The sequence below is a fragment of the Lytechinus pictus genome, chromosome 18 (genome assembly GCF_037042905.1).
Source record: "Lytechinus pictus isolate F3 Inbred chromosome 18, Lp3.0, whole genome shotgun sequence".
Lineage (NCBI taxonomy): Eukaryota > Metazoa > Echinodermata > Echinoidea > Temnopleuroida > Toxopneustidae > Lytechinus > Lytechinus pictus.
In genome coordinates, this window is record NC_087262.1 from 19,652,251 (window position 1) to 19,666,950 (window position 14,700).

Sequence of the window (14,700 nt, forward strand, 5' to 3'; positions counted from 1 at the left end):
CTCACCACATGGTCTACGGTCATTTAGTCTAATGCCATTTCGTCTAATAACCAGTTGGTCCAATAGCCATTTAGTCCATATACCATGTGGTCTAAGTAAATTAAAGTGTTAATTGTGCAAAATGAATGAAAAGAAAATGGGTATTAGACCAACTGGTTATTAGACGAAATGGTAATAGACGAACTGGTGATTAGACGAAGTGATGATTGGACTAAATGGTTATTGGACCAAATGGTTGTTAGACGAAATGATGATGGACGGAATGGCATTAGACTAAATGAAGGTAGACCATGTGGTGAGTGGACGAGTTGGCAGTGGACGAATTGGCAATTTACCGTTGTGACGACATAATGGTTATGATTAATTTTGAAAAGATTTCGCAAATGTCTATCTTCATAAGACGAAAATGATGTTTGAGTAGTGTTCCGTTAAACTCTTTCGCTGGTGATAATTGGGCCTAAGTGGTAGGCATAGGTCCAACATTGTTTCTTATCTAAGTGACCGGATAAAAGAACTCAAATTTTTATTTTAATAGGCAAAAATTAAAGAAACATCATAAATAGATACATGGGTAAGATAATGAAAATCAGTTTGAAATATTGTCATCTCGGTCGACCTCTCGGTTGTTGTGGTTTAAGCTTTTTCGGCGCGTTTCATTCTGCAGTGAATATTTGCGAATATTCGGTCTCCGTTATCCTATTAGTTTAGGTCTGGACGTTAGCAGTTATTTGCTTGTTGGAATACCATAATCTTACCTATCATGATAATAGACACATCGTTATTGCCATATTCTCTGACTTTTTAGGAATTTGAAAGTTGGAGCATGGAGACATTGGTATCTCTATGGCTGGTGTATTGTTAGTGAGGTGCGCAATAAGTGAGGTTTTCAAACAAAAATAACATGTCTCCGTTTTTCAGAATCCTTAGAGTGCCTTCTATATATATTTCCACTGTCACCCCAGCTATTCCCACCATCCTTGAACTCCTGGAAAGAGTTAAATAAATTGATGATATTCCGAGAAAAATCCTCTCATCCATCTTCCTCAGTACAAGCGTTGTCTCTTCTTGAAGATCTTCCGAACTCATTATTGTTAAGAGAGGTCAATGATTGTTCCTCTTCACTCAAGTGCAGGTCGAAGCATGGACCTAGTACCTGATGGAAAAACAAAAGAAGCGGTTGTGATACTGTCAAGTGGACACTACTTTCTTTCAAACTTCCAAGTGTTTAGTTCAGTGACTTTTTTTGTTTCAAGAAGACCTGCCCTCCAAAGATCTCAACCACACATTGAAGCTCTTATCATACTTGTATAGACCATGGAGGTCCATGTATTATTGTATAGACCAATGTGCTTTGAAATTGTCTTGAATCTAAACCTTTTCCTTAGATAATAATTAGAAGTATAATGGTTTTTACATAGATTGTCATTTTGATCTATTGTAAATTAGGTGTATTTGGGAGCATTGTGTGAAATAATTCAGTTTCTTTGCAAAAAATTGGACTATGAATACTTTGAAGAATAGTGCATAAGACGTCCTTTTAAATAAATGTTGCATCTTAGCTGAAAAATAAGGGACCACTTGAATAATTTAGGTTTTGGGGATGATGTTGTTCCAGCTATCAGCGGTATAGCCTGCCTCACTTTCATGGCGTCAACACATCATATGGACATTCTAATGAAGTTATAACCTAACTAGTCAAATGTGTGAAAACCGTAATTATTCCATGTTGTGACGACAGTATTTGCTAGGTTGTGTGGTCGATTTTGTTTCTGTGTATTGTTATATGAATACTTTTTCGAAGAGAACTTAAATCTTATCCTACATATTGGACTGGCAAAGTGTTTGTACCCGTAACATGGAGGCAAATGCTCCTTTACAAACTTTGCGAACTATACATGCAGGCTATTAGGCATCATGGACCTGATGCGAAAGTTCATTGGGCCCTTGACTTGAGAAAGTTTCGCCTGAAGAGCCGAGTCAGCCGACACATTCCTGCTCGCTCGGGTCCTTTACACCCACTCTCTCCTTCTTGGAAGATAAGATTGATTCGTGTGATCGGTGAGGAAGCCGTGTAAACAGAGCCTACGATTTAAGGCGGTGGACTTCAAAGGGGGTTCACAGACCTGATGCCTCTACGTCAACTATCGAGGAAAAATAAAGAAGATGTGGGAAGAGTGTGAGAGAACTGCATGGAGTGTGGGATGGGCAGAGAAAGAGGGTGCCGAGAGAGAGAGAGGGGGGAAGAAGGTGCCAAGGATGAGAAAGAAGGGGTAAGAAGACACACTGTAGCTAGAAATAAGTTCTTGAAAGGCAATAATGAGAAAATTCTCATGAGAAATTCAACAAAAACAAAGAATTAATACAGTTATTATTAATCATGTTAATGGTTGTGGAAATATTCCGAGGTTAAGATGCCGCAGTTGAAGTCAGAGGGAGGGTGGAGTCGAATATGGAGGTGGATAATATGGAGACAATTTAATTAGTATAAAATTGGCATGTTGGATAAAACAAAGAGAGAGGGCGGAGGAAGAGAGGGGAAGAAAGTTATCCTGGTTTGACCTCTCGCATCACTTTCTCCCCTGCTCATTCTCGCGCTCCAATTTCAGCCACCCCTGATGCCCTCTGCCACCAATTACCCACTACCAATCGCCGCATCCCTTTGACCCACGGGGGCTCAAATTGACAGTCATTATCTTTCACCTTGCTACCCATCCATTAATCCACCGCTCACGTGTCGACTTCTGACGATGTGGCGTTTCCTCTCGGCATGTTTTCAAGGATGGAGCGGGGCTTTGGAATGGGGCATATGTAAAGTTTCACCCTCTACTTTTCGTCATCCTTTTATCTCCCAGTCTTTACCGTCACACCTCTCCACCACACCCCTGGCCTTGCTTTACCCCCTTCTCATGGCCCTCTATCAGGTGAAACCCTGGAAGATCCTCGTTTAAAAAAAAAATGACTGCAGAGACCTTTAACAATCCCTATCGCGTCTCTTAGCCACGTTAACCATGTTAACTGATACAAGTTAATTCAGCCTTTGCAACACTTGTGATCAGTGAGGTCATGGCAAAACAAAACGGCATAGTTCATGGATGGTTTTTATTCATCACCTTCCGTCTCTTTAGCTCATTTCCGCTCTTTATAATTCATTTTAGACTCTTGATCTTTTCAAAAATGACTTTTGTGGGAATCCTACCTTTAAACTTAGAACAAAACGTAGGAATAGAACCAGAAGTTTAATTTCTGGCGACCCGATCCCTCAGCGTCGGTCGAGATCTCGTCACCCTTCGCCGCCAGGCCCCGGGTTGACGTCGGCCCCGTGTGTGGTTCGTTTACTTCCGACCCAGCCACGGTGTATACAAGACATCTAAACACATCTTTAGTTGTTTATCAATGTCGTTTGATGGAACACAAATTTTGGTTCCACTCACAAGATGCTGTAAATCATCAGAGGGAACTTGGCTGCTCCTATTCCGTTCTCGTCATCTGTATTCAATCGTTGTTTTGAAGCCCTTCCGCTATTTGACTGTTATATCTTAATGAATGTATACGTGTGGGCCTAAATACCTTTTTGCTCTCTCACACGCGATTATCCAATAATTTTGTCTGCAACGTTTGTACTTAGATTCCGACTTAAACTTTTAATGCCATTTGATATTTTCATTTAAATGTAACAAAATTTGCTTTATTAATTTACTATGAATCCTCGTCTAAGAATATATCGTGATTTTAGAGTTGCATTCGTAATTTGCATAGTTTGCATTTGTAATTGAACTTTTTTTCACAACATTTCGGATCACAAGGCGGTGGTTGATAACATGATATTCACATTTGACTACTTTTGAGAGCTCGTGAAAATATTAAAGGTCAATTCTCATTTGAAATTCCTTGTCAAATTTCTTGTAAACCTGTACAGATATCCTTTAGGAAACCATTATTTAGGACTGAGCGAAAAGCCGTTTGAAGCGTACCTCGGGTTATTATGTGATTAAATATTACGTTTCCACGTTCCATAGCCTCATTTTATGTCTTTGCAGTTTCGACAAGTGACAGATTTACGACGTTCGATCATAGTTAAGTGTACGAACAATAAATATAACATTTTATGTGTTGCTTTTACGCGAATAAAATCTGCAGTAAAAGTCATATTTCACGATCCAATTTTACGTCATCTCTGAACTCGCTCTCTCCGATCTCCCCCTCTCTCTCTCGTACCCTTCATCATATCCACTGATTGGAGGGATGTGATTATCTTATCTGCCCTTGTTTAGTTTGTCTATCATCTTCTCTTTCAACCCCTCCCGCTTTGCCCCCCTTTCGTGGAGAGTGATTGTAACAAAATATGACATCGAATTGAATTATGATTTCCGGTATCATGTCGACGTGTATAAAGCGTGTTTGTTTCAGAGGCTACCACTAAGTGTAAACGAAACGTTCAACGTCAAACATGAACTATTCTATAACTATCCATATTATTAAACATGAAGCAGAAACCCTCCTCATCTTAAACCTAATTTTAAGTCAAGGTCTGAAGTGTTTTATTGGAGTTTGTTGGCAATTGCGTGACATTTTATTTCTTGTTGCTCACATTATTAAACCCCCGTTGATGGAATGTTCATGGTTGTAGAAATAAATAGATAATTAAACATAATACAAGTGAAAATAAGTCGCTATTTTTAAAGATATTTTTTATGTGAAGAGGTATGGCAGACACTAAATAAGCGCAGTAAATATTGGTAAACCATGACAAACCATATTTAGTTGTGTTGTTATCGTTAAGGGTTCAAAATGACTTCAACCTTATAACCTAAACCAATGCATATTGATTTTAAACATGTTTGATTTTTTAACAGTTATGTAGAGAATTTATTTTCTTCTTAAACAAAACTCTCTTTATCATTACAGGTCTTATGTGAAACAGACAGGGAGTGTCCATACAAGTACTACTGCCACAGCGGCGAGGGCCACAAATCATGTCTCAAGTGCAGAAAATCGCATCGTCGCTGCCATAGCAACAAGATGTGTTGTCAAGGAAACACGTGTGTAGAAGGCCGCTGCATCCCCCACCAGTTCCGTTTCGACGAGGCATATAACACCGCCGTGCAGAACTTCGAATCGGAGGTGGAAGAAGAGGAGAGCTTTATCCAAGACACCAAGTACAAACTGAGAAAAGGTAGAGAATGTTTCTTGATTTCATTTACCATTGCGGTTGTCTGGGGCAGTTTCTTTGAATTTTGATGTGTTTGAGAATCAAAAATAAAAATGATAAATTCATTGATTTTAACTGACCGTATCGGTCACTAATAGAGTAAGGCTGCATTGGCATAATTCCATTTCGACAACCCCTTTAGTTTCGAATTCATTTTAATGCATTACTTGGAAATGAGTCATGTTTAATACGAAAGATAAGAGATCGGATTGGGCAATTTGGAGCTTATGTTTCATGTAGCTTGGTTACATGATGAAAAAATAGGAATCATAGGATTAATCCTAGAACCCGAGTGTTATTGTATTCATGATTTACAAAGTATGTGTAAGTTGCAGAATCGAATGATGAATTGGTTTACCAAACGAAATGAGCCGTACAATCCTCCAAGCTCAATTTCTATTCTCCTGATGAATCAATTTCTTTTGATTTTTATTTTCTGGACAGCTCGTGAGGGTGAGCAGTGTTCTTCGTCGGTACAGTGCGAGGATGGTTTGTGCTGTGCTCAGCATCTCTGGTCCAAGATCTGTAAGCCCATGTTGGAAGAGGGTGATATCTGTACCAAAAAGAGGGACCGTCTCACCGACGTATTCCAACGATGTGAATGTTCAGAAGGTCTTTCCTGCAAGAGAGATTCTGTTGCCCAACGACGTCTCCACGTCTGTCAAGCCGTCAAACACCGATCGAGTGGCACAAGCACAGAACGGGATGGCGCAGAGGGCGCTTTGCGGGATGAAACCTCAGCACAGCGAGAAAGATTATTATCACTTCCTGTCGAAAAGATCAGGCCGCTTCCAAGCAAGAACGACGGCGATCTTCTCGGCTACCTTTCGGCGGAATCAGGCGAGAAGCTCTTCGACCTCGCTAGTAGAGGCGAGCGGTGGATAATGCCTTTGGGGCGGCCGCCGGCGAAATTGAAAGGCACGGCGTACAGGGACACAACCGAAATTACGCGTACGGAACAAACCGATATTGAGGCAAGTCAGTTAACTGTATTATGATCGCTATGATCCTTACGATGACTTGACGAGGTAGCAAGATGGTGAGATGCAAATGGTATGATGAGCATCTTGCGCAAAATGATGAGAGGATAATCACAATATGATGAGGAAGACAATCATAGTACGGGCGCCAGACCTTTGACGATGAGTCGGGACAGTCAGACATGCTAATTGGAAAAGTAAACCTTACTCCTTGATGAAGCCGTTGCACTGCCGAACTCTCCCTGTCTGTCGCCGCTCTTTAAAATCTCCTCAAGCGGTGGTGTCGCCACACAAATATCTCGGTGGATCGTTCCACTTCATGAAAATATAGATAAAACTATGATTGGTGTGGGATGGATTAAACAAGCGAGTTATAAGAGAATCGTTTGTCGGTCATGATGAGCCAAATCATGGTATCTGTTTAACTAAATTGATAATACATGGGACATGTTGCGATGTATAAATTGGAGGTCCAACATGACCTTTCAAAAACGAAAGCAAAATCTGGTATTACGTTTACTTTGAAAACCCGAAGTGTGAAGAGTTAAATTGTCATTTCTAAATGGCCAAACACTGACCTCACTCCCAATAGGTAATAGGTGGATAAACACCTTTAACATGCTAGATGCAATAGTCTGAATCTATTATGTTAAAAGTACTTGTCTTCCATTTTGAAACGAAAACTTGTCACTTCTCATACCTTGGTGAAAGAACACGTCATTTTCTATGGTTAAATATTCTATATGGAGCATTTCAGCGGGTTTTTTTTTCTTACAGTTAAATATCAAAGGTCACAAAATATGTCTAGGCATTCAACATGTGAAAATGCGAATATTAATGAATATGAAAATGCATTTTCGTATTCAGATTGTTTGATAGATTATTGTGAGATACATAACTATCATTGGCTATAGGGAAGTCAGTCTCTGCGTCAAGTTTGCATTCTTTAATAAAAGCAGAAAATGAGAGATTAATATATCGATCAAAGTTTAACGGAACTCAATAGATAATAAGGTTATGATGTTACTTTAGAGCTGCTCCCCCTTAATATCACGTACTTTAATTCCATAAATTGCATTCTTAATGATTTATTGTTAATCAGTCGATCCCTTTTCAGGGAAACGTGAACGAGCAAATTGTCAGAAACTGTATTTTGATGCCCAGCATAGTTTGTGGTTTTCTGTATTGGTCACACAGTAACAGTGAATCGTCGTATGGAAAAGCAGCTCCAAAGTATCATCATGATAATTGAAACTAGAAAAATTCTTAACTTTTTTTATCCTTAGTTTTCTATTTTCCTCGAACTTTCATTGATATTTTTCTCCTTATTTTCAACGTCTTTGTAAACATGCTAAAAGCAAGATGGACGTCCCTTGTACAATTGAGACATTTTGCATTTATCAATGTAGAATGTGATGAAAGATCTTGTGCATCAAGGAAAAGGAAATATGACATTAACCTTTAATATTCAAGTTTACAGAAGTTGATTCAAATACGTATTCAGATATTAATATTTGTTATTGGCGTTTTAGTCATTGCACAGGTTAAACTAATTATGTGACATGGATGACCAGTGTGTGACGTAACAGCATCAATCATGTGATCTCTCTTTATTGATCTCACGTGACGTCGTGTCAGGTGATGTAACTGTCACGTGATTACTTGAACATGTTGTATCCGATCCGACAGTAATTATAAGTTTGATTTCGTATTGTTGTGGAGCAATATAGAGTTAACCTATTATATGAGCATATGTATTATTTTTCTTTTTGTAAATAACACGGGTAAAATATTTCTATATCGATGTTAACATCATATTGGAACGAATCTGCTTATGGTTTTTCGAAAAAAAACTATTTATGATTCCAATAAGAGCTTTAGTAACACATTTTTATGGTTTTTTTTCTATTTATGTACTTTCTAACAAGCTGATATAATTACATAGACATGAGGCTGTTCTACATGCTTAAAGCATGTACTTATCTTAAATATCATATCATTCGTAATATTTGTTAGACTGTTAGAACGCTAACTCTTGTTATGATTTTATTTAACGCTTTAGTTATTTATATTTTCTAGACGATGTCAGTCTCGATGGAGACCGAGTTAGTCGTTCTGTGTAAAGATCCTAGAACAATTATTGAAAGTGACACCGTTGCGTCGAACCCTTTCAAATTTTCATTGCTATTGTTAGAATTGTTTAGTTTTTGTTAGATGTGTTTGTTTTTCTCAACCTGGTTTATCAGAAGATATAAATCTATCATTTGTTCTCAATCATCATAATCAGAGAATCACACTTTCCTTGTTTGCATCTACTGCCGAGGTTAATTTCCCGTTCAACAGTCTGATATTTTCAAGTTATTGTTAGATTATTTCAAAAAGTATATTTTGTTTATTTTAAGTTTTGCATTGAAAAAGTGAATACGGTGTTTTTTGTGCTTGTCTTACGTTCATGAAACAATGTAAAATCACGAAAGGGTAACGATTTAATGTGACGATGATACATCGCTTAGAATGGGTTAAAGTGATTGGTTAACATTGTTTTGACTTTTTAAAAATCTGAGCTAGAAGGTCACACTTGTCACCTGTGTCTGTGAAATGTTACAAAAAATGAAGCCCAGAAAAAATTGCGTTCGAAAATAATTATTTAGTGCTTCAAAAATTGAAATATAAAGTGACCGAAAACACCATCTTAATTTCATCCCATACACTTATGTGTACTATTTAGGCGTCTATAAGACGCCTATTTACAAAATCGGGGTTTGCGTTGTAGTTTTAGCTTTTCATTCTCAATAATGGTTGTTTTCAGGGTTTATTAGTTCTAATACATGCACTTGTACACATGTTTCATCTTGGTTTGAGAATTTTTTAAATCGGCTGCTCACAAAGTTAAACAATACCTTTAAGCGACTGAGCAATTGTGGTTAGGAACACTTTATTGACCATGATTGCAATGAAAAGCTATTACATTAATAGTTATTGGACACGAATTGCAAGCAAAAAGAGGTGAAAAGTGATGATTTAATGGCATCGGAAATATCTATTTCTTGTCATTATCACCTTGGCAGTGGCCTTTTCCCTTTTCTTTGTTTCAGAAAAGTTGGCTTCAGGACTCGGCTAAAGATTTTAATAGCTTCCCCTAGCCACACCCTTCACCGTGAAAATTATTCGTGTTAGTCTCCGATCCATGCTTTTAAATTTCACATCGCCATTATACCTAACCCATAATTCAATATTTTGTAATGTGACGTTTAAAAAAATAATTGAGATTGATCGCTGGGGTTTATTTTCATAATAATTCAGTGAATGAAAATTCGAAGTTTGGAGTTGCATTTGATGTGGGTTTTCTTTTAAAAAAAAAATGAATATTTGTTTTCCGAAAGGTTACTTTTCGCTGCCAACGCTGTGCGTTAATCGACCACACCCTAAATTTCGTCACCAATTTACCCTGAAATTCATGGATAACGTTTATATCCTGATCCCTTTTTGGTTCAAAATGAAATAGTTGAAGTGTGACACATTTTATAATTAATCTAAGTTAAACGACATATGAAATTTAAAAAAATGGTTTTGATATCCCCCATCGGACTAATGACATATATTGAAATTGCAAACTAATATCATTTCCAATGACAGAAAAAAAAAATTATATACCTTTTCGGCATTCAGTGGGCGCGATTCGGAAAAAAATGACTGTATTTAACGAGAAAATCATGTCGTTTCACTGCTGACATATTAATCACATTTTGACTATAGATTTACACCCACCTTGTTGCTCTTGCGCGATATGAACAACAGTTCTTGTCATTCAAAGAATGTTTGAGATTTCGACCATGTTCTCATTTTTTTTCAAAGAAAACTATTGATATCAAGTCTACTGCGTTTTTGTGGAATTGCAATACATGTTTGAGTACATTATTTATTAATATGGATTAGAGGCGAGGCTTGTATTCTCCTCTTTTTAAAACATGTTAAAGATATTTATGAAACTTCAATTATTGTTTAAATCAAAAGATTTATATAGTAGCCAAATTCGAATGTGATATCAACCTTTTCAACATTAATGTTCGCCTTTTTACCATGGCGGTGTAAATCATTCAAAAACAGTTTTGTATACAGTCAAGGTTTTCGCGATGGTAAAAAGGCGAACATTAATTTGGAAAAGATTGATATCACATTTGGATTTGGCTATACTATATAAATCTTTTGATTTAAACAATAATTGAAGTTTCATAAATATCTTTAACATGTTTAAAAGAGGAGAACACAAGCCTCGCCTCTAATCCTTTCTGTATTGACAATTATTCACTCTAAACTGAGTCAGAGAGTAATTTGCTTGGAGAATAATCCCTTTTGTGGTTTTAACTCATCTCGAAATATGACGAAACCTGGTACGATTACGAGTGCTGTTGGCGTCGTCTTCTCACAAATTTGGCAGGTTTTACAGCGCGTCGCAATATGATCCTGACTTTTCGCATTTACTACGGGGAAACTCTACAACGCACCAATTCCTTTGAAAAATGCAAGTCAAATCAGAGCTGACAGTCTTTTGTCGTAAAATAGTGGACAGGGACAGCATCGGAATCTCTTGACTTTGGACAACGACATATTTGCAATTGTTCGTCCGGTGCAAGTCTTTGGACGATCTAATGTCCCAGTCCACCAACTTACGACAAAAGCCTTTTAGCTCTCCCATGTGATTTTGATTACATTTTCAAAGGAATCGATGCGTTATAAAGAGTTTCCCCGTAGTAGATGCGAAAACTATCTATTCCTTTGATTAACGCGAACACGGGGTATAAGAACGCCAATGCTTCGTAGTGAGTGGTGTTACGTCCCCGCGCTCTTTGCGAATTTTCGTGACGTTCTTTCGAATTTAAAATGGTCTTAGTGCGATTTTATGGGAAAATGCAAAGATAAAACGACATTCGATCTGATTAATGACCATTCGGTAAAGTATCTTGACTTTAATGGAACATCAGGTTTAATGTCCTCGGAAGTTTGATATCCAATTCGGTGAGTAATCGAGTGTGAAGACTCGAAGCTAATTTGGATTTATATTAATTAGGTTGCTTTTAAAATTATAATCTGTAATCGCATTTTTATGCACAATGCCCTTTTCAGAAATTGATGAATGTTTAAATTCCATCAGTGTCAATGCATTTTCAGTTTCTTTGGACATCGATATGGACAATGACAATATAATTACGAGTTGATATTCGGTAATAAGGAAAACTGACGGTGAGGCTATATAGACCCTCTTCTATTATGGTTGTGAGATTTTATAATGCCTTTCTTTTTTTATTGTTAAGGTATTTATCCTGAAACGGGTAAGAAATTGTTTAAATTAGACAAGTCGTTGCCAAATTGTAAATGAAGAGGGGGTATATAGCGAGGATCTAATTGATGAATCATTCGATATTCATTGGCAAATAATGATGTAATCAAATTTCTTACATTAGTGGGAACTTGGACTTGGGGTAGTGTTGTGTCACGGTAGTGGTTTTGTGTACTTGTTATTGCTGTAAAGACTGTCGAATCAAATTCATAGTATGAGACAAGATGTGATTTCTTGGGCGATACCGCTTCAAGAAATTTAATAAGCTTGTTTTCTCGATTCGCTGATTTTCATCACCGACCATGCTACCCTAGTTCAACCAACTTGTTTCCTAAATTAATTCACGATCAGAATCATTTCCTTTTGGTATTATTAAGATGATTGGATTCTTGGTAGAATAATGATTGAGTTTAAACTCTGGCAATTTACTAATCCCTTTCCAATCGCTGACTAATCGGAGAAGAGTTGAATTCATTGGTTTTGGAGTCGTGCCACTATTTACTTGGTGTTTTACTTACGTTCGTAGCAGGATTTTGATATCTCTTTGGGCATATATGTACCTTCCTTGTTTAAAAATATCATTTCGCATATTCACATGATCCCGTGGGATTATACAAACAGTTTAGGCATTTATGTTTAGAAAGGTTTGGGGGATGGAGCGGAGGGGTCATCAACTAATTCAAGAAAAAAGAACGTTGTTATGGTCTAGAGTAAATTTATTATCACAAATCGGGAAATGTATTCTGCCAGTTGGATTAAAACACATTTCGAACTTTTATGAGTTTAGTGCCTTTATTATGATCTGTTCCCCGCCAAAAGTTTGTTCAATGTATTAGGTCTATATTTGGTAGTTACGACTTTCTTACAGTAACCCGACGAATACCCTCGTATAGTGTTTTTATTCTATATATAAAAGAGTAAATCTTTATGATTTGAAATCCCCATGCACTCTTGAGCATATCGTCATTGAAAGTTTACTTTATCTGCTTGGTGGTCCACGATGACATTTCATGATGACATATGAGAGCCATCCTTTTGAATCAAACCACAGAATAATTACGTCCTAATTCTGGCTTTGTTTTAGACTCGTACCAAGCCATTTATCCTTTGTCTGTGTTTGCCGCCTAGCGCCATAATACGGTTCACGTCGTAGTTGCTTATCTTTTCGATTTCGCCCCTTATTAAGCCGACGTGTATCATCTCTTCGTTTTGATCTTTTCTATGATGGCGTATCATGTCCGTACTTTTCATTAGGCTCATTTTGCAATCTCAATATTTCTTTCATATCTCTTTCTCTCTAGTATTTCAGCTCTTGTTGGCTAGTAGCAGTGCGGCGTATAGTCGATGGCGCCAGTTGCATTTGCATCTCAAAGGGTGCCGATGTAGAAAAATAATTTCTTTATCTTTAGGTAATGAGTTTCTGATTCTTTGTGATTTCGGTTTCATTATCTTTTACAAATGAAGGAAGACTCTTATTACGAAAGACGAATAAATTTGTGTCCCCTCCCCTTCTCTCTCTCTCTCTCTCACTTTCTCTCTCTCTCTCCCCTTGTAACCTTTCAGTAATGACGAGCATGGGTATTTTTATTCCCCAGAACACAATCAACAGTTAATATTCGAGTGAAACAACATTCTTCTTTTATTTTCGGTGGGCAAACCTGTTTTCACGTGACAAATTTGTTCATATTAATGACAGTTTTTGTGTATTTACCATCAAAGCACTTCTACATGTTATTGAAAATTTGTATTTTGGCACTTATTCGAAAACGCTGTATTCATTTTCTATTCATTGCATAAAGCGTTGTATTTTGTCGACATTGATTAAAAAAATACTTTGAGTGAGAACGTAAACTTACAATGATATTAACAGGGATATATATTTATGTCTGCATATATAAAGAAACATTTGTAAAAACTATATTTAAATTTTCACATTTTTAATTAATCATGTAAACAATTTTAAAGAGTTTTGAAGAGTGTATTTTTATATGATATAGCAACACTAATCATGTACTGAAATCGTAAGGGCAATTTTGATTCAAGCTTTTCTGCTTTTCGACATGTTCTATGGATTGAAGCATACTATATGTTTTGGTTCAATATTACATATTGTTCTTCTTTACAGTTATGTTATTGGAACATTTGTTTTACTTTCGCCGTTTTTCATTTGTGTTATTTGATTAATTTTTTGTTCTACGGCTTGAAATTAAGTTCAATGTGTGATTAGCTATACCGATACCAGTATTTTTATTTGATTCGATCAATACTTATCCTATATACTTTGTAAACCAATTACACATGGAATAAGGAATCATTTTCATGTTAGATTTCCCGGCAAAATGTTTCAGACTTTCCTTAAAAAAAACTTCCCCTAACTTCAGGTAAAATAAAACCAACAATTTTTAATTGGTATTATTTGAAGACACCCGTTAAATTTATGTACTCTTTGAGAACTTTCTTGCAGGCATCATAATCTTGTGATCACAGTATTTATTCCAATGTTTTCTTATATTATTTAGAGGAATTATTTTCTTGCAATCAAGAATAATGTTCCTTCTCCTTTTTTCTTGATCAATGATGGTTACTTGTTTTGATTATGACTATCATTTTACTACAATTCTATCTGTTGGTAAATTGGTTTATTTAGTGTTTTTACCTCGATTGGATGTTTCTTTTTATGTTGTGCTTTTTATCTTGTCTATTATTTATGAAAGGGCCATTGTGGTACCGACTTTTGTACATATTTGTACATGCCTTTATACAAGAGAATTAAATTTGTATATTACCGAACACGTTATGTCATGGTATGTTTTGTCGGTAATTGTTTACGTTTTCTTTACGAGCGATATTGATTGATTGATATTCATTTGATTTAAAAAGTGAATGCACAATGGAATATACCCTTTTCAGTTTATTTGAAAATACAGTATGAACTCCATTTATAAGATAATTAGATAACGAGATTGGGAAGGGATGATAGGGAAAGAGAGAAAAAAATGTAAAGGTATATAAAAATTAAAGAAAGAAGTGAAATAAGATAATTGAAAGAGTGTTGGATGGGAGGACGAAAAAAAAGAGAGAGATTGAGAATAAAGAAAGAGCAATAGAAAGAGAGAGGGGGGGGAGTAAAAAGAGTCAAGTGCAAAAAGAGCTAGAGGAGGAGAGAGAAAGGG

At 36.5% G+C, this 14,700-nt stretch overlaps 1 protein-coding gene across 2 annotated transcripts; it reads left to right on the forward strand.

The window, feature by feature from the left end:
- The first annotated feature begins 4,910 nt into the window (after nucleotides 1-4,910).
- On the forward strand, nucleotides 4,911-9,825 carry LOC129282147 (dickkopf-related protein 1-like). 2 transcript variants are annotated; one of them, XR_010296465.1, is made up of 3 exons: nucleotides 4,911-5,173; nucleotides 5,654-8,713; nucleotides 9,097-9,825. XR_010296465.1 is itself a non-coding variant. In XM_054918075.2 (2 exons), the coding sequence occupies exons 1-2, from the start codon at nucleotides 5,020-5,022 to the stop codon at nucleotides 6,205-6,207; spliced, it is 708 nt and encodes a 235-aa protein (XP_054774050.2). In that variant the 5' UTR covers nucleotides 4,911-5,019; the 3' UTR covers nucleotides 6,208-9,825. The 2 variants fall into 2 exon arrangements, 1 of the variants encoding a protein (XP_054774050.2); XM_054918075.2 differs by having other exon boundaries at nucleotides 5,654-9,825.
- Nucleotides 9,826-14,700: the final 4,875 nt, after the last annotated feature.

Bases quoted from the DNA above. Each gene is read 5' to 3' on its own strand.
- LOC129282147 (XM_054918075.2), top strand. From the start codon at position 5,020: ATGTGTTGTCAAGGAAACACGTGTGTAGAAGGCCGCTGCATCCCCCAC. The intron at 5,174-5,653 runs GTAGAGAATGTT...TTTTCTGGACAG, and splicing joins CAAGTACAAACTGAGAAAAG to CTCGTGAGGGTGAGCAGTGT.